An 18,791-nucleotide genomic window follows, 5' to 3' on the forward strand; every position below is an offset into this window, starting at 1 on the left:
ACGCGGCAAAACGGCGCCTTAGGTTCTTACGGTCGATTTGGTTAAGCTGGCGGGGAATGGGACGAGCCGGCCTTCTACACTGCGGTCGGCGGCCAGGAGCCAAGCCGTAATGCAGTAGCCTTGCAGATCGGCAGGGCGTTTGTGGACATGGCGCGCGACAATAAGGCTCTCGTAGAGGCGCTCACGCAGCTGCTCGGGACTACCACCCAGGAGCGGGAGCTTGCTGGCGATGTTGTCCCCAGGCGCGAGCTTGACAAGGCGTACGCGGACCTCTAGGACAAGAACAGCCAACTGGACAGGCTTGAGGAACAGCTTTCTAACCTGGACAGGCGTTTTACTGAGAACGAAGAGGTAGCACGGAAGAAGTAAGAGGAACAAAAGGCCCTCCTGATCGACTTGCGCCTCGCGTTTAAGGAGATACGGGATGTCCACAGTTATGAGGCGGCAAGGTCCATGCTGCTCTACAAGCAGTTGAATGAGTTGCTGGGTAACAGGGCCGATTGAGGAGGAGGATGGACAGTACAACCACGCGGTCTATATCTAACCGCGATGCAGCAGCGGCATAGTCTGCTCTTTGCTATAGCTGGTGGCACAGCGCTTCTGGTTTTGGCGGTGCAGAGCATACGGCCGAGATTCGTGGACTTCATCTTAAACTGCTCCACGTTTGGAAAGGAGCAGCCGTCATCCGTAATCTGCTCCACTGGGATAGGGATACGACATTTCAGATTTTGGCAATATGGCATGCATGGTAGGGATTCTTTCTAGCCTTGTTCAGCTCTATGTTTAGTAATGAGCAGTCAAATCCACAGTCTGTTCTTTGCTGGAATCAGAGGCGCAAAATTTTACATTACGGTAATGCAGAGCACTGGTTGGGGTCTTAGGGTTCCATCTTGATCATTTGCACATCTGGCAGGGGACAATCATTATCATCACCCGCCTTGTATTCTTGCTTTGTATTCACGTGAGTCTGGTTTGGTCGGGCTGGAACCTTTGAGTTGGTCCTCAAAAGAGGCACGAAAAAAGGGGCGCCGGCCTCGGTTCCTGGATGTTTCTGGCTCTCCTGCTGCCTCAACTCGTCTCTGATTGCGTCCGCTGTGATTTCCCCATCTCAAACTCCTTGTTGGCATGGCGGCACAAGGACACGCTCATTAAGTCGGGCTCTGGACAAAAAATTAGAAAATGACTCCATCTTTGTTGAGTCTCAGACACCCAGGTAGATAGTCTCAGGACGACAGCCGCCTGCGCGGTGACACATCCTGCCGTGACGTTCTTTCGTCAGCCTCGAATATTTTAGCATCTCGTCGGTTGGTGTTGTGCTGCTTGGGACCCTCATTACCATCCGCCTCATCAAGTCCCCTGCTTAGCAATCCCTTACACTTCAATCCTGCAATCTACCATATATCAGACGATCCCCTGCCTTCATACTCATCATGCCTTACCAAGCTTAGACCTGGCAGCGCGGCCAGTGCGATACATCGCTGACGGGCAAGTCTGTCGCCCTCCTCAAGGACCTCTGCGCCAGCATGGAACTCAATATCACCCCCACCGGCGTCCGCGGTCCCATCAAAGAGGACTACATCGCGACCATCTAGGTCCACACCATGGGCTTCGACGATATGACCACTGATATCCAGGACTAGGCCCGCTAGTTCACTGCCTGTCTTATTAAGAATAACCTCGACCTTATGCTCTCTATTGCTACTACCGCCTTTAACCTCAACCTCAGCACCCGCAAGAAGGGCGCGGTTTGCTAGGCCATCCTCGGCCGCCTCCTTGAAGACCCTGATGTCCTCTCGGACTCTACTCTCTCTGGCGATGGCCTTATCGGAAAGCTCCTGGCGGGCCCTGGACACAAGCCTAGCGGTCCTGCGGCCACCAAGGCGAGCGTCTATGACTGGATCAAGGGCGTGGAGACTGCCCCCTTCCATCACTTCCTCAGCGGCCTTTCCAAGCTGGACGGCGGAGGTGCTCCAGTCTCTGCTCCTGCCGAAGTGGCTGCCAAGGCAGCTGAAAGCCACTAGGGCGCCGGCAAGACGGCTGACGAGGCAGCCCCCTCTGGTGTAAGTAATGCCCCTATCCGCCGCTGGTAGCCTCGGTTTCCTTACATCAGGTGCTAACGGCGACAAGTTGACGACTAAGCGCCGCAACGAGATAAGCAGAATTGCTAGCGCCATGCGTGTCTTGGCTGATTATCTGGACACCTCTCCCGACGCGGCGGCCAAGAAGGTCGTTCCTCACCTGCTCATCATCACGGATACGCTGCGCGAGGTGGTGGAGGAGTGAGTTGGCGTTAATCACTAAGCACCAGACGGTCCTGAGAAGCCAGGGACAGCTCTGGGCAAGCGGTGTTGTTCGGGCACAGGAAGCCGTCGGACCGGGGGATCGTCTTGGCGAGAGTACTGATATTGTGATCACGGTTAAACCCCGGAGGTCTTTGGAAGACTATCCTCTTTGGACCAAGACCAAGAGCATCCATTGGAGATCGCTCACAAATTGATCTAACACAAAGGGGTCATCGGCACACAAATTCATCAAGCACAAATTCATCAGGACAAAAGTCATCAGAGCAAAATTGTTGGTATCAAGATCATCAATTCCCCTCAAGTCTTTTCAAGACTATCCCCTTTTCATCAGGATCGAGAGCGTCAATTGGAGGTCACGCATGGAATTATTTGGCACGAGGTTTTATCAAAGCACATGAATCATTAGGGCACATAGATCCTCAGAGCAGGCGGTTATGGCAAAAATGTTGATGCTGTAAATTTGATCAAGACTGGCTATCCTCTTGTTTGTGAAGATCAAGAACATCAATCGGAAATCACTTATCGATTGTTTTACACTTGTTTTGATCTCTATTGTGAAATATATACAAAATCTATTCTTAAAGACTCTTACTAAGCACCCTAGGCAGTAATTTCCATACTTTTGGGCACCCTGATGGGCGCCTGGCGGGCCTGCCTTACTCAGGGGGTGGGGTTCTCGAAGGTTCGCATATATGAGGGTCGGGGCTCCGTAGCAGGACAAGAATGGTTATGAGTTTGCGAAAAAAGGAGATATATTGTGAATTCTGTTGAAAATATTCGTCTCTGTAGATGGTTTCTCTAACCCCAAAGAGCACTCACCCGAGGACAGGAGCTTTTTTCCATGTTAATATAGTGTGAAATACAATTACTAGCATGGAATGTCAATCACATGAAAGTGCTTCACATTCCGCTGTCCTTTGTAAGCCAGTGGTAGATAGTATTGGTAGAAGACACGATGAAAGAGCACGAGTGGTCTGGCCACTCGACCACCTCTCCATACAACTAGCTCCTGCCCTCTATTAAATTGTTTCCATAGTGTTTCTCATACAATCGCTTCTATTATAGGATGTTGTTTTATGTGAAATGTCTCGTGGCAGATGTCCCGTGGCAGATGTCCCGTGGCAGATTATCCTATAACGATTTATCCCAGAGCACATTATCCCAGGAACACCTAGCGTCATCTAGAATGAGCATGTTATTCAAGTCAGACATGCCGATATTTCCAATTTTTGACAGTGCAAGATGAGAGTTTCTTTGGGGGGATGGGATTGTCGGGTGAAAATAGGAGAATTGGAAGAATACAGGCCGCGGACGAAGCCGTCACGTTTGTTGACGGGCCAGGTAATGGGTTCTGTAACACAAGTCTTGCAAGCAATGCATTCAACCTACCCTAAACAAGATCATGAATCTGAGTGACAGTGCGTCATTCACATGTTGGCCCAAAAATCTTCCCATCGCCCTTCTGCCTGTTGTATATATTTTGCCCCCGGGCCGCATCCGCATTACATACTCGGGAAGAGGCTGAAACCCATGATGAGGACAATGACAAGGCCTTCCCCTCGGGCTGTCCAAGACCTCACTCTGCTGCTGGAGCGCGAAGCTGAACATACCGTGCCATGTGTAAGCATCTTTGCCCGGGCTCTTGTCGTGCGCATCAGATTTAACTTCTTCAGCAGCCCTCTGTACTTAGTTGGACAGCACGACGATGGGATACGAGCGAGCGAGCAGTACCTGAAAAGATGACACTCGTTTCTGTCACTCACGTAAGGCATAAATCTGGGCATAGGTATGAAATGCGTCATCAAAGATCAGCCTCTCCTCTCGGAGGCAATTAGATAACACTTGGGTATGTCATAACAAGAAAAGAGTAGAGCATATCTAGTCATAGCCTGATGCTCTTGACCCTGTGGTCAATTCAGGGCCAGCTCACTTGAGCTTGTCCTTGAACTTCCTCGACCACACTCGCATTTAGGTAACCTCCGTATTTCCGCCTATTGCCCAGTGGTTATGCCCAATTGTTGTTCTTCACGGAAAAATATGCCATCGAAATCAAAATTGCTCAGAACCCCCCAACACTCGTGCTTTTGTTTTCAATCACCTCTTAGTAGGCAGGGCCATATCCAAACATGACAGAGCCTAGGCCGATGTTAGTGGGAGCGCTCAAAGCTTATAGTTTGCACTGGGTCATGTACTCACGTCAGCTCCCAAGGCACCCTGGTTTCCCAGGTACCTCGCCATGTTCCGGACAAGCTCGATCTGCTCATCCACGGTCAAACCGGTGATGGCGGTTTCCAAGACACCGCCTAGCCCAACCTTGTGTGTGGCGATGAAAGAGTGATAGTACATGAACGTGAAGAAGCCCATGATAAACTGACAATCCATACGATCGGTCATACCGCCGTGGCCAGGGATAGAGTGGCCAAAGTCCTTGATCTTGAAGGTACGCTTAAGCCCGGAGGCGAAGAAACCACCGAAAGGCGCAATTAAAGAAGCAAAGGTGGCAAAGATCATGGTGTGTATCTGCATGGGCTCCATGGTAATGCTGAACTGGGTATTTTCCGGTAGGAAGAACAGTTCAGGAAGCTCGTACTTGTAGGGAAGGAACACGGGGTTGGGCTGGCATTGCAGGCCAGTGAAAATGTTGGCGCCGAAGTCCTGAGCACCGTCAGCTTGAGCCACCGTGGAAACGAGAAGAGAGCAACAAATGAGAGTAGACATACATTTACAGGGCATGTGAAGTAGCCGGTGCGCATCATCAAATTCGTCAAGCCGTAGCCAAAGATGACTGTAAAAACCCACGCGCCAACAAAGCCCTCGACAGTCTTCTTGGGAGATAGCTTGATGAGCTGAGTGCGCCCAAAGGTGATGCCGCATATGTAGGCGAAAATGTCGTTTGTGATCACAAGGGCGGCGGGCAAGAAGAACCAGACGAGGCCTTCCAGGACATTGTTCATGATGAAATGTGCCTGTACCACGATGATCAGGAGCGCCATGTGCGTCCATGCGAATTGTGTGAACTGGAACTTGAGATGCCCGCTCTTCAGAGAGCCGACGAAGAAGACGAACCCTGTCAGGATGAGTGTTAGCACAAGGAACCCAGTCCTAAGCCGGTCACGGAGTCGTGCAGCATTCCGGCTTACCGATGATATAAAGCATGAAGCTGATGAACCGGTGGTGCGTGGCCAGCGGCAGGAGCACCTTATCAACAAGGACGACGTGCTTGAAATAGTAGATGACACTCTCGCCGTAGAGGAAGTACATGGTGGTGGCAAGCCAGTACCAGTTCAGGCTCTTGGTAGAGCGGAGTTGACGGGCTCGAGAGGGGACGCTTGCGATGGCGATGACCTCCTTGAAGGAGATGATCTGGACGACGGTGATGATGAGGATGATGTATATGTGGCCCATGAAGAGGGCGGCGAAGAAGCCGCCGATCATGAGAAGCGTCCATATTGTCCTCGTTATGAAGTTCTGCTTCTTCTTTTCGTAATCGTTCTGGGTAGGTGGAGCGGCGTCTTTCTGCAAATGAGGAGGATCGTCAGCACTGCGAAAGAGGGGTTCAAGAGGAGTGTTGGGCGATGCGACTCGGTCCCATCACCCAGCAGACGGTGGCATACCTCGGCAATCTGGCCCATGTGCGGCGATGACCTCGCCTTGGGAGAGCCTTCCTGGCTGGCCTCGCTATGCTCGCTGAAGCTGGCGCGACGGCCATCGACACTGCCATTGCCTTTCCTATGGGCAAACTTTACGCCCCTACGCCCGTTTCCCATTGTGAAGAAGGTACGGACAGGAAGGCTGAGTATGTGTCTCTGCGGCGGCCTCTGAGGCGCTCGTGGCAGCGGCGAGCTCGGAAGGGAGCTGCGCTCGAAGGCGGCGTCGTGGCGAGGATAGCGGAGATGTAGAGGCGCGCGACAATTGCTCAACAGCCGATCATGTCTAGTGGGGGAGGAGGTACACAGAGGCTGGGCAACACAAGGCTGGCGTAGTGGTTTGTTCTCGGCGGAGTGACAGTAGCTGTCGTCTCGTCGGTGGCAGCGATGCGGAAGGGAAGGGCGGACACGATGTTGAGATCAGAGGGAATGCAACGCAGCTGGAATCTCGGATGGAGTGGAGTTTTACCAGCGCTGGGCAGCACTCATCTTGCTTGCTTGGCGGGCTGTAGTTTGCAAATTGCTCCGTCAGCTACGTCAGTACGTCAGCTTCAAGTGCCCGGCCCTGCCGTGGGTTGGCGGGCGTGGCCTAGGGCAGCCTAGCAGGACCTCTGGCACCCTTGACCAGACACCCCGAGGCCTCAAAGAACCCATGTGCTAGGTTACCCTGGAGAAGGGGGGGGGGGACTCGGGCTCGGGCAATCGGTTCGCATATATTCTTCTAGGTAGCTCTTCATTGGTTGGTGAGAGCTGCAGGAGCCCACGCTCAACTTGCTTCTGTGCCCTCCCCTCTTAAAGCCATAGGGTACCCTTTTCTCGGTCAAAACTGAGAGAGGATGAAGATCTGGGGATGGTCTGAGGGCTGAAGCTCCCTCGCATCCACCTGCGTCGTCATGCTGCAGCTGGAAACACCAGCAAGTACAGCTGCTGGTAGCTGATTCATGTGGCCCCATTCCCACCTGCATGGCGTAACCTCTATCTACAAGACTCCTCTCAGAACCAGACTACCTCTTGGATACCTATTACCTTTGTACCTATACGTTCGTCAAATCTATCCACACTCAGGGAATGCAGCCTCAGTAGCAGTGTGGCTGTCCTGTGGCATGTCAGGGTGTCTGGATGTCTGGAACGTGATTGATCTGTGGACGCTGGGAACTCTTCAGGTTGGCATTGGAGTTGGCATTGGCGTTGGCAATGGCAATGGAATCTGAGCGTGCGAGGCCCACTCCACCCCCAGAGTGATGTGATGCAATTCAGACTTTGCTGTGTAAATAGGTGTCTGCGCCTCTGCTTTCTCTCGCATGTGAAGTGTGGCGCTAGCGCCATCGTTATCGCCCTGCTGCCCCGCGATAACACAGACCCCAGACCCCTGTGGCTACTGCCTCCAAATGCGATTTCCCTTGGCTGGTCGCCAAGTTGAGAAAGTCCTCCGCCTCCATCAACTAAATCTTCTTGCGTCTGACATACCGTTCGCCTTGACGAGTCCTGCTTCTTACTACCAATTACACCGTTTCCTGTCTATCAAGCTCGTCCTCGACTGCCATCTCGGCTCCTTCGACTGCGAGTTCTCACTTGCCCGTCGGCGCGTCTCCCATCGACCGAGTCCGCCGTCCTCGAGTCTGCGCCGAAAGTATTCTTCTGGAGTTGCCCTTGAGGGCGCGAACACTCCTAACGCGTATATGCTGTGGTCTTAGCCGTATCATTTGCCCAGAATCTTCAGCATGGCGCCAACAGGGCCTAGATCATCGACGACACAACGGAGACCCAGTCCCCCACCCGCCCCCGAAGAGCCGCCACCGCCCCGGGGACCCAACCCAGGCAATTTGAGTGTCTCGAACCAATACAAGTTCGAGCAGGACATACGACGGTTGCAGAAGGAGTACGGGTGTGACCCAGCCAGGGAAGACAGCTACAGGATACAAGGTGTTCAGCTGATCGAGTCCGTTCGCCAGGCTCTGCGTCTGTATGCCTGCTCCCAAGACCCTGACATTGCTTGACTCTCCGTGCTTGGATCTGACTGAAGATGCAGGCCTGTTAAGACGTTCACCACCGCGTGCACATACTACCATCTCTTCCGACTCTGCCATCGAGATGCCGAGTACAATTACCAGGATGCGTCCCTGGCCTCATTATTTATGGCATGCAAGGTGGAGGACACTATCAAGAAGTCCCGCGAGATATTGTGCGCTGCATACAACATTAAGAATCCAACGCAACCGACAACGCAGGATGACAAGGTAGGCTGCTTGTGGGTCCGAATGTGATGGGCTGGTAGCCAGATGCTGACGATGAGGGCAGATGTTTGAGAATCCGCACAAAATCATCATCGGACTGGAGCGTCACATCCTCGAAACAATTGGATTTGATTTTCGGGTGCGATATCCTCAAAAAGTTTTGGTCAAGATGGTCCGTCACTTGTATGACGCAGACGAGGCTCGGGACGTCATCGCCATGGCCTACGACATGTCGACCGACATGTACAAGACATTTGCGCCAATCAAGGCTTCCACGTTTACAATGGTTCTGGCGTGTATCGAGTTGACGGTGCTACTTCAAGGCCGTGATCCTGCCCAGGTACGGTCCTTAGACCTGAGGAGATATCACACCACTCGAGCTAGTATCGTCGAAGTCATGCTGGACCTCCTGGATATGTACACACAATTCGCCAAGCACACCAAAGTCGGCATGAGATTTGAGCTGTCGAAATTCATCGATATCAAGATCAAGCTGAATCAAGAAGTCGAAAACAGTGAGGGCTCTGTGCGCCGGTCCGCAGTCTGGTGTGACAGGTGCGAGGATGACGAGAAGGTTAAGTACCCCATCACGCCCGGATCCGCCACTTCCCCTGCCACTACTGGATCATGGCCTGGGAATAAGCGATCCAGACCAGGCCAGGAACCGCAAGCGATGCGCTTTGTCTACGATGCGGAGGAAGCGAGGAAGGAGAGGGAGACGAATGACGAGCATCTCAAAGATGAATATGAGGAATATGAAATCGAAGTGGAAGAGAAGATTCCGGAACCTGAGCCTCGCAGCAACCATGGGCGGGATCGGGGCCGACATCAAGGCCACCGCAACAACCATCATGACAATTGGGGTCCATACCCTCGAAGCCGGCATGACCGGCACAAGGGCGGTCGCAAGGGGGGCTACTACTGAGTAGTGAAAAAATGTCAACGGAAGACAGCAGTCTCGACCGAGGAGCATTACATGGGCTGACAAAGGGCTACGTACGCTTTGCCTCGCTTTGCCGCTGCACGATGTGTCGATTTCGAGGCCCAATCTCAATGAGTAATGCGCGAGCCTCTCAAAAACACCGCTCGCCTTTGCAATATTATTGAAGACATCAATCCGAGACTAGCTCAGGGGAGCTTTGCAAATGCTCGGCACGTATTGACCCAGACGATGGCATCTGGCTGTTCAACAAGTTTTCTGCCTTAACAGGTTACAAAGCCGATGTCGCGAGCCGAATTGTCGGGGCAGGGATCACACTTCTGGCCCCGGGACTCCACATGGCTGGTCACAAGATCCCTCAACGGGGAAGGCATTCAGCCGTGAGAAATTGACTGGAAGGCGTTTGCGTGACCTCGGCTTCGCAATCTCACCACTGCAGTCGGCAGAGAAGATAAATGCCCGGAGTTTTGCCGTTTTCCTGACTACTAATGTCGTGTTGGTGACGGACACTCGCAGGGAACAGAGAGGTAATCTCCAGTTCGTCCCATGTCAATAATACTATTCCCCAGATTTGCCAGGCCATTCCCCGCAGATACCCCAGACTATGTCCAGTCCCTCGGATAGGTTTTCTCTAGGGTTATCCATAACCTTTCCCCAATGCAGCAAGCACCCACATGATGGTGCCATTAGCCAGGAGGTATCTCCTCACCAATGGCCCCGGATTCAGAGTCGTGGCCCCTCCAACAGGCCAAAAGGGCCGATTGTGTGAAAATATGGACTCTCCAATATTCACAAAGCACCGGTGAAGTAGTATGCACAAGGCGTAACCCCTCACGAGATGGATGAACCCAGCGCGAGTTGACGCGAATCTCGATCGTCATACCCGGCCCCGGTGAGGAGCAACCGGAAAGTGGACGACGGGACACAGAGAATATGGGCGCTGCACTGATCAGTAATAAGAAGTCTGTTCCACTCGATTCGAATGTCTGTTCAATGTGATGTTTCTTGCGGCACAGGTTCACAAATCCCCTCCACCTCGGGCTGTCTTGCTACCTTGAAATGGCAGGCTCTATATTGTATGGCCTTGTTGGCTTCCTTGCCTTGGGAAAAGCAACAATTGCCCAGGATATTATCACAGATGATCTGGTCTTCTACGGTCAAAGCCCACCCGTCTACCCAAGTCCGAACGGCACTGGCGATGGCAATTGGGGAGAGGCATATACCAAGGCGAGAGCCTTTGTTGAGCAACTGACTCTCGAGGAGAAAGTATGCTTTTCATCACAGCTCTCTGTTCTTCCAGCCGAGCGAGTAAACCTATAAAATTTCCAAGCTGACTCTGCCTGCGCCGTAGGTCAACCTGACCGGTGGAACCACCTCGTCGACCGGCTGTTCGGGCTTCATCGCCTCCATCCCGCGCCTCAATTTTCCAGGGCTGTGTCTCTCCGACGCAGGAAATGGCTTGCGGAGCGCCGACTACGTCTCCGCATGGGCGGCAGGCTGGTCTGTCGGCGCGTCATGGAATCGAGCATTGACCCATGAGCGAGCTGTCGGCATGGGACAAGAGTTCCGCACCAAAGGATCAAACGTAATGCTCGGCCCAGTCGTCGGTCCACTCGGACGTATTGCGTCCAGTGGCCGGAATTGGGAGGGCTTTTCAAACGACCCCTACCTCACTGGTCAGCTTGCGTATGAGACTGTGATCGGAGTGCAGTCCACCGGTGTAATTACAAGTGTGAAGGTGAGCACGACCAAAGGCATAGAAACTGCTCGCCATGGAGACTGACAGATTCAACAGCATTTCATCGGCAACGAGCAAGAGACATACCGTAACCCTGACGGCAATGTGTCTTCCGTCTCGGCCAACATCGACGATAAGACTATCCATGAATTGTATCTTTGGTATGGACCCTTCCCTACCTGTGACTCACCTTTTCCAGCTGACATCCACCCCAGGCCCTTCCAAGACGCAGTGAAGGCCGGCACTGGGAATATCATGAGCTCTTATAACAAGATCAACAACAGTTGGGCTTGTGACAACAGCTACACCCAGAATGGCCTCCTGAAAACGGAGCTTGGTTTTCAGGGATTCGTCGTGTCGGACTGGTATGGACAGCACGCGGGTGTCGCCTCAGCACTTGCTGGCCTCGATATGGTAATGCCTAGCGGAGACGATTTCTGGGGAGCCAACTTAACCGAGGCAGTGAACAACGGCTCGGTGCCAGAGGTGAGATTAGACGACATGGCAACACGCATCATTGCGGCATGGTATCAGATGGGCCAGGATTCCGGTGATTATCCGGAGCCAGGCTCCGGCATTCCCGAGGATCTGTCGCAGCCTCACACAAGAGTGATCGGATGGAACGCCTCCTTTAAAGACACACTCTACCGGGGTGCCCTCGAGGGCCATGTCCTCGTCAAGAATGAGGGTGCCTTGCCGCTCAAGTCTCCCGAACTAATCTCTATCTTCGGATACTCCGCCAAGACACCAGACCAGTACAACTACGGCGTTTTTGGCTTTAACGGCGGAGCATACTCACTTGTCTATGGCTTGGACTACAACGGGACTGGCAGCTTTGTGTCCGAGGTTATATCGGGTATTGCGCAAAATGGTACGATCATCTCTGGCGGAGGGTCTGGAGCAAGTCAGCCACCGTATATTTCCTCGCCCTTCCAGGCGCTCACGGAACGCGCGCAGCAGGACTTCACGGCGCTATATTGGGATTTCCACAGCTCCAACCCGTACGTTGATGCTACTTCTGACGCATGCATCGTGGACGTCAACGCTTTTGCTACAGAGGGCGCGGACAGGCCGAATCTGAGGGACGACTGTAAGTGAAATTTGCCAATTTGTTGCTCCCCTATGTCATCAGTACTTCAGGTTGGAGACATAGTCCGCGAGTGTGGTCCCTGGTCAACGGCAAATTCTACGATCTCCCCACAGGGCAATGACTAACAATGCCATTCGAAACAGACACCGACAGCATCATACTCAACGTCGCGGCCAACTGCAGCAACACAATCGTCATCTTCCAGAACTCGGGCGTCCGACTTGTCGAGCAATTCATCGACCACCCAAACGTGACGGCTCTCATCTTTGCGCACGTGCCGGGACAGGACAGCGGCAGGGCACTCGTGTCGCTGCTGTACGGTGACGAGAACTTCAGCGGCAAGCTACCGTACAGCGTGCCCCGGAACGAGAGCGACTACGCGGGCCTGCAGAACGCAACGCAGCCCGATGGCATCTACGCGCTCTTCCCGCAGAGCGACTTCTCCGAGGGCGTGTACATCGACTACCGCGCCTTCGACGCCAAGAACATCACTCCCCGGTACGAGTTCGGCTTTGGGCTAAGCTACACCACCTTCGAATTTGCCGACTTGGTCTCCACGAAGGCGACCAACGTGAGCACGGATTCATACCCCACTGGAGAGGTGCTCGAGGGCGGGCAAGAAGATCTGTGGGATGTCGTTGCTACTGTATCCGCGACGGTGACGAATACCGGAAACGTGACAGGTGCTGAGGTCGCGCAGTTGTACGTGGGGATCGCAGGTGGCCCGGTCAAGCAGCTACGTGGGTTCGAGAAGCCGGTGTTGGAGGCCGGCCAGAGCGCGACGGTCAGTTTCTCGCTGACAAGGCGAGACCTCAGCACGTGGGACGTTACGGCACAGAAGTGGCTGCTGCAGAAGGGCGACTACCCGCTCTACGTGGGATCAAGCAGTCGGGATCTGCCCCTGACGGGGACATTGACGGTCTGAGCCGCACTGATGAGGTTTCAAGGAATGTGGAAGTGCGGCTAGTAAGTGAGCAGATTACAAAGTAATATATTAATAAAGTCTGTATCTGTAAAGCTATGATCATCATCGGGTATTATTTTGCCGCATGACTACCCAAGACGCAGCACTTGCTGTGTAAGAAGGCAAGTCACCAAGACATCGGGCGAGGACTGTGCAGACTGAGACTCCATTGGGCTGTTCGGAATATCTGCGAGTGAACAGGCAATTAGCAAGACAGTCATTCCCTGCTGGGGGTAAGGAGCGATGGCAAGATGCGCGTTCTCAGACTTTGGCAAACGGTTTCACAGGGTGTTGAGCCCTCAATCCCGTCTTGAAACATATTATTGGGTAAATGCATTCATCATAAACGCTTTCTATGCCAATGTGTATGAGGGGGAAAGGAGCTCACCTAATGTTCATGTCAGAATCTACCTTGGTAATCAGAACGATGACCATGTAAACGGACCATAACACTCTTCCCTGTTCTTGTATGAGAAGAGCCATTCCTTGAGCAGAGGGCATCGCTCCTCATGTGTCGAGCGCGACGAACGAGGGTGAGGATGAAAATGAAGGCGGAAAGCTTGGAGAGCTTGCTAAATCTCTGCTTGCAAGATGGAGCTCTGTGGGTGCAGGTGTGGTAGATTAGGTCAGCAGTTGAGGAGTGCACACCTGCAATTACCAGGGTCTGGGTGGGTCAGTCGGGGATCTCACGGCCCACCACGCAGTCCCGGCGGGTGCCTGCATCATGCTGGGAGGCCCCTGTTCTACCCATGACGACCTGGGGACTCCTGGGGGGTTGGGAGATCGACCTCTCCTCTTCTTCGAACCGTTTATCGATCATATCCCTCACCAGCACAACACATCCAGTTGACATCTCGCATCTTATACTGCGTGCGCAACAATGCTTTCAAGGTATTTATTGACTTTCGGGTCGCTGGTCGCCTCGTCTGTTGCTCTCCCCAACTTCCAGCGACCTCTGGCCAACGCCGCCTCGGACGATGACGACGACGATACTCCTCTGCCTTTGATCATCTGGCACGGCCTGGGAGACTCCTACGGCAACAAGGGCCTGCAAGAAGTCGCTGCCCTCGCCGAGGAGGTCAACCCCGGCACCCTCGTATACTTTGTCAAGCAAGGCTCCGACGCAAATGGCGACCAGCGGGCCACTTTCTTCGGCAACCTGAACGACCAGGTTGACAAGCTTTGCACCGACCTTGCTGCCGACCCCATCATCTCCACCGCGCCCGCCATCGACGCCCTCGGCTTCTCACAGGGCGGCCAATTCCTGCGCGCCTACGTCGAGCGGTGCAACGTACCGCCCGTTCGCTCCCTCGTCACCTTCGGTAGCCAGCACAACGGCATCACCGAGTTCAACGAGTGCTCGCCCACCAACTTCCTGTGCAAGGGCGCCATGGCCCTGCTTAGGGGCAACGTGTGGTCGTCCTACGTTCAGCACAACCTCGTACCCGCCCAGTACTACCGGCCCACTGGCAGCGAGGCCAGCTACCAGAGCTACCTCGAGAACTCCAACTTCCTTGCGGACATTAACAACGAGGGCGCCGAGAAGAGCCTGGCGTACAAGAAGAACTTGGCCAAGCTGGAGAACCTCGTACTGTACATGTTCGAGGAGGACAAGACGGTCATCCCCAAGGAGACGAGCTGGTTCTCCGAGGTCAACGGCACCGAGGTCACGCCACTGCGGGCGCGCCGCATCTACGAGGAGGACTGGATCGGCCTGAAGGAGCTCGACCGCAACGGCGGTCTCAAGTTCCGCGTTGCCCCCGGTGAACACATGCAGCTAGAGGTTGAGCTGCTCAACAGCACATTCAGCGAGTTTTATGGGCCTTACAAGAAGACCTTCTCGCGGGACGTCGTGATTGAGGATGAGCTCTGAGCTGAGGAAGGTATTGATCGGTATTAGTGATTAGGCGCCGGTTTCATGGTTTCGGGTTTGGTTTAGGATGGGTCTCGGGCGTTTTCAACTTTGCATTGCCTCAATTGCGTTTCTTTACCACATAATCCATCAGAATGAATGAAGCTTAAGTCTTCCGTGTATTACACCACAAGAAATTCTCTAACATGACGAAAGGCTGCGATATAAATGCTTTAGTGTTGCGAACTTGACGAGACGGTGGGTATCCCCTGGGATACCCTTTGCCATGCATATCGATGCAAGGCCCAAGGTCGGTTTGAGCATCAAATCCGGCATCCTGGGGTTGATCTTGACGCCAGCAAGCTCCCGGTCCCAGTGCCTCTTGTCTATCTCCTAGCTTTAACTTAGTTTTCCAAGGTTCTCTCACCTCCCACCTTGATTGTGAAACCTATTTGGCACGTATACGTGTACATCTCCTTAATCTAGATCTGCCTCTGTACATACGAGACCGGACATACCTAGATTCAGATGTCCCAGCTCGCTCCTGTTTGAGTTTGACTTGGCACCATAGTTCTATCTTCCGCCTTTCTCAGCCACACTGTGATTGAGTTTGACATCCTCTAAATCCGTGGTCCTGGCCCCGTCTGCGCGGTGGCTGCTGGGAGTTGCTTCAGTCGTTTCAGATGCTGTCACTTACATGTACGTGAAGATAAGTTCAGTCTGGGCACTTCAATTACAACGTCACCAAGGCATGACACAGTGTATTTCTGTGTCTAATGCAACATCGGAATTTCATGGTATTACATTCTACTTCGCAGAGACTAACTTAATTTTCCACACAGCTAGTTCGTTCTACTCGGCTACTCGATAACTAAACAACACAATCTTATCTGATGCTGTGGAAAACATCTAGATCTAAGAGGGCCCACAATATTTGAAGAACCATTGTTGCGAGAAGCTCTGGGCAACTCATTGAAAGCCGGTGGTCCAAAGTGAATGATTCCTTACAACAATCAATGAACCTATGTGGCTAAGAGCACGCTCGAAATCTAGTACCTTTGGCCACGTCTGTACAATGTAGAAAGCAAAGACACACCTACCCAGATGAGACAGCCTTGCAATCCTGCGCAACTGGCTATGATATTGAGGATTGATATACGAAAGACCTGGACAATAAAACGTTCCACTGATGTCACATCGTTCCATATCACAGTGCCACACTGCGAAGCTAGGCATGTGCGTGCCTCGAAAGAGGAGGAAGTGCAATGCCATCCTCCAGATCGCTTGCTCAAGCTGCATTATCAATCTTCAGACTCGCGGGAATAAAATCCTCCATGAGTGTGAAGAATTCGAAAAGCAGGATTGGGAATGGATCACACTTAATCCGAGATCAGAGTTGATCAGTAATCCTTTTCTGCACGATCTAAGCAATGACACGGACGGCAGGACAAATATGGGGCCCGCGCGCGGCCTCGACCCAGAGCAGCGCTTGGTGGAGCAGCTCCATCTTGAATCCTTTTGCGTCCTCGCCGCGAAGACGTCCAAAATATCGTGATCTATATTACGACTACGCAACCGACCTGACACATGCGACCATATCCACAAGAAAATATCGGATCCCGTCCGCTCTCCTGTAATCAAGCTTGTGAGAGGCAGATTAGTAGTTGGGTCGGTGACGACCAGCGAATCCCTGCTGTTGCATGTATTCTTTTGCTTTTTTCCTCATCGTGATCGTAACTACTGATGTGGTGGTGGCTCGTAAGACGTACTTTTGCCGTGTGCTGCGTGCTGCGTGTGGGCGGGTGGACGGGTCGCGTTGTGTGCCGATCAAAGACCAAAGGTGATATGCAGAGTTGTGGCGCATCTCAGTTGCAGCATCGAGGGGATGCATTGCGTTCTTCTCGTGTCCAACATCTCAGTCCAATGGCGGTGAAGCTGCATGACGTTGGAACATCGTGATACCACAGAGGTTGAAGCAGGCAACGTGGACCCGGATTTACACAGCCAGTGAGCCGTCGACGGGGAGTCGTGATAAGTCCGTGACGGGCGAGACTGTCTGCTGTGTGGGGCTTGGCGCCGCTAAGGGTCGCGCGCCCAGGGGCTTATAAATCGGGGCGCGCGCCTCCCTAGCCCGGAAGTCGTGCTGATAAACGACCTCGATAGTGATAGTCTATCTCAATTACCTCGTAGGAGGCTTGGGTTGGCGGCCGCTTGCTAAGAGACTGTGCACGCCTTTGAGGGTCCAACGCTAATAATGACTCGGACAATGACGGATGTTACGAACGATGCTTCTGGATCGGCCGTCGTTGCCAGAATGGACTGTCAGATGCTGTTCGGTTGAACAATGATAAAAGGGACGAACGCCGTCCTGGTCAATACTCGAGCCAGGATGCATCATAACATAACTCACCACTTCTTTCACTCACTCCAGTCTCTCACATAACATATCCATCTTACCAGCTTGACTTCGTCGAAATTTCACATCATGACTGCTATCAAGAAGGTCGCCATCGCTGGTGTAAGTCCCTCTCCCGAACTCAAACATGCTCGCTCACACGAAACACTTCGAAACTGACACAAATGCTAGGCCAACGGCGCACTTGGATCCGCAGTCTTTGCGCAGATTGTCAAGGGAGGCTTTGAAGTGACCGCCCTCGTCCGAAGTGCGGGCAAGATTCCCAACCTCCCTTCGTCAGCAAAGGAAGTTGTCGTCGACTTCACCTCCCAGGACTCCCTCGCCGCCGCCCTCAAAGGTCAAGACGCGACAGTCTCCGTGCTCGGCTCTCAGCCCGGGGCGGGTGCCGCACAGAAAGCGCTCGCCCAAGCCTCCGCAGTCAGCGGCGTCAAGCGCTTCATCCCTTCAGACTTTGGCAGCAACCTCGAAAACTCCGAGGTGCGCAAGCTCGCCGTCTTCAAGGAAAAGTTCGAGGTCCGGGACGAGCTGGCGAGGCTGGCGAAGGAGGGCAAGCTCACCTGGACGAGTGTTTGCAACAACGCCTTCTTGGACTGGGGGCTGGAGAACAAGTTCGTCCTGGATCCTGTCGAGGGCAAGGCTACGCTGTGGGACGGCGGTGACTTCCCCATCTCAGTTACACGGCTGGCTGCGGTAGGCCAGGCTGTCGTCGGCGTCCTGAAGCACCCAGATGAGACAGCCAACCGCACAGTCTACGTCCAGGAGGCCGCAGTGTCGCTGAAGCAGCTTGTTGAGATTGCCAAGGAGCTCACCCCTGGCAAGAAGTGGACGGTCGTTGAGGGCAACACAGCAGAGGTCGTTCAGAAGTCCAACGAGGCGCTTTCTAAGGGTATTTTCGAGGTTTGGGTGTTCGTCAGTCTCATCTTCAGGGCTGCCTTCTCAAACGCCACTGGGGCGCACTTTGCCAAGAACGACAACGCCCTGCTCGGCATACATGAGTTGTCCGAGGCGGAGCTTAAGGCGGCGGTCAAGGAAACCTTGGCTGGCATACCCGGAGTGAACTAGGCTCTTGAGTGGCTGTCAAGCACAACGACAAAGAGCTCGGGGATAAAAGTGTAGTGCTTGCTAGGGAGCTTCCCGGATATATCAAAATGACCAATCAGCTTAAATCTTCCACTCATCTTTGTACGAATGCGTTGCGGCGGATGTGTCGATCGCCGCCAAGGCTTCCGGGATAATGCTGAACGGGGACTACAAAAGCAGTGACTTGCAAAGTGTCAATATACGTGTAAGGATCGCTCAGTGTTGAGCAAGACCGGTGCTTCCGCAGGTAGCCAGTCGATTGTTTCACAGGAAAAGTGCGCTTGACAGCCCAAAGTTTTCGGTAACACTAAGTGGGCAATCGATCCTGGATCGGCCCGGGATCGTCGGCGAGACAAGGATGATCGTATCTTCAAGGCTCGTTAATCACATCAGATGCAGATGGTTGGGTGCATCCATGCGGGACAGCAGATCTTCGAAATAAACAACTGTAGTATCTACCAGCCACAAAGTAAAGTTTTGTACACGTGTAAATCTTGCGGAGTGAAAGCTCAGCCACATCAAGTCAT

The 18,791-nt window shown here is 53.2% G+C and overlaps 6 protein-coding genes across 6 annotated transcripts; 4 read left to right on the forward strand and 2 right to left on the reverse strand.

The window, feature by feature from the left end:
* Nucleotides 1–18: 18 nt before the first annotated feature.
* Nucleotides 19–2,476, reverse strand: J7T55_013101 (uncharacterized protein; the record flags this gene model as incomplete). The annotated part of the gene is made up of 6 exons (XM_053141756.1): nucleotides 19–461; nucleotides 626–700; nucleotides 1,074–1,160; nucleotides 1,484–2,083; nucleotides 2,133–2,259; nucleotides 2,306–2,476. The coding sequence occupies 6 exons, from the start codon at nucleotides 2,474–2,476 to the stop codon at nucleotides 19–21; spliced, it is 1,503 nt and encodes a 500-aa protein (XP_052995446.1).
* A 1,921-nt stretch (nucleotides 2,477–4,397) lies between these two features.
* J7T55_013102 (uncharacterized protein) lies at nucleotides 4,398–6,070 on the reverse strand (the record flags this gene model as incomplete). The annotated part of the gene is made up of 5 exons (XM_053141757.1): nucleotides 4,398–4,439; nucleotides 4,500–4,958; nucleotides 5,024–5,370; nucleotides 5,444–5,819; nucleotides 5,918–6,070. The coding sequence occupies 5 exons, from the start codon at nucleotides 6,068–6,070 to the stop codon at nucleotides 4,398–4,400; spliced, it is 1,377 nt and encodes a 458-aa protein (XP_052995447.1).
* A 1,601-nt stretch (nucleotides 6,071–7,671) lies between these two features.
* Nucleotides 7,672–9,109, forward strand: J7T55_013103 (uncharacterized protein; the record flags this gene model as incomplete). Its single annotated transcript, XM_053141758.1, has 3 exons — nucleotides 7,672–7,913; nucleotides 7,980–8,187; nucleotides 8,249–9,109. The coding sequence occupies 3 exons, from the start codon at nucleotides 7,672–7,674 to the stop codon at nucleotides 9,107–9,109; spliced, it is 1,311 nt and encodes a 436-aa protein (XP_052995448.1).
* A 1,074-nt stretch (nucleotides 9,110–10,183) lies between these two features.
* Nucleotides 10,184–12,877, forward strand: J7T55_013104 (beta-glucosidase 2; the record flags this gene model as incomplete). Its single annotated transcript, XM_053141759.1, has 5 exons — nucleotides 10,184–10,390; nucleotides 10,476–10,862; nucleotides 10,920–11,023; nucleotides 11,078–11,952; nucleotides 12,096–12,877. 5 exons carry the CDS (start codon nucleotides 10,184–10,186, stop codon nucleotides 12,875–12,877), a joined length of 2,355 nt encoding a protein of 784 aa, XP_052995449.1.
* A 919-nt stretch (nucleotides 12,878–13,796) lies between these two features.
* Nucleotides 13,797–14,789, forward strand: J7T55_013105 (uncharacterized protein; the record flags this gene model as incomplete). The annotated part of the gene is made up of 1 exon (XM_053141760.1): nucleotides 13,797–14,789. The coding sequence occupies one exon, from the start codon at nucleotides 13,797–13,799 to the stop codon at nucleotides 14,787–14,789; it is 993 nt and encodes a 330-aa protein (XP_052995450.1).
* A 2,464-nt stretch (nucleotides 14,790–17,253) lies between these two features.
* J7T55_013106 (uncharacterized protein) lies at nucleotides 17,254–18,246 on the forward strand (the record flags this gene model as incomplete). The annotated part of the gene is made up of 2 exons (XM_053141761.1): nucleotides 17,254–17,286; nucleotides 17,356–18,246. The coding sequence occupies 2 exons, from the start codon at nucleotides 17,254–17,256 to the stop codon at nucleotides 18,244–18,246; spliced, it is 924 nt and encodes a 307-aa protein (XP_052995451.1).
* Nucleotides 18,247–18,791: the final 545 nt, after the last annotated feature.

The sequence above is a fragment of the Diaporthe amygdali genome, assembly GCF_026229845.1.
Source record: "Diaporthe amygdali strain CAA958 chromosome Unknown NODE_9_length_1275696_cov_64_842800, whole genome shotgun sequence".
Lineage (NCBI taxonomy): Eukaryota > Fungi > Ascomycota > Sordariomycetes > Diaporthales > Diaporthaceae > Diaporthe > Diaporthe amygdali.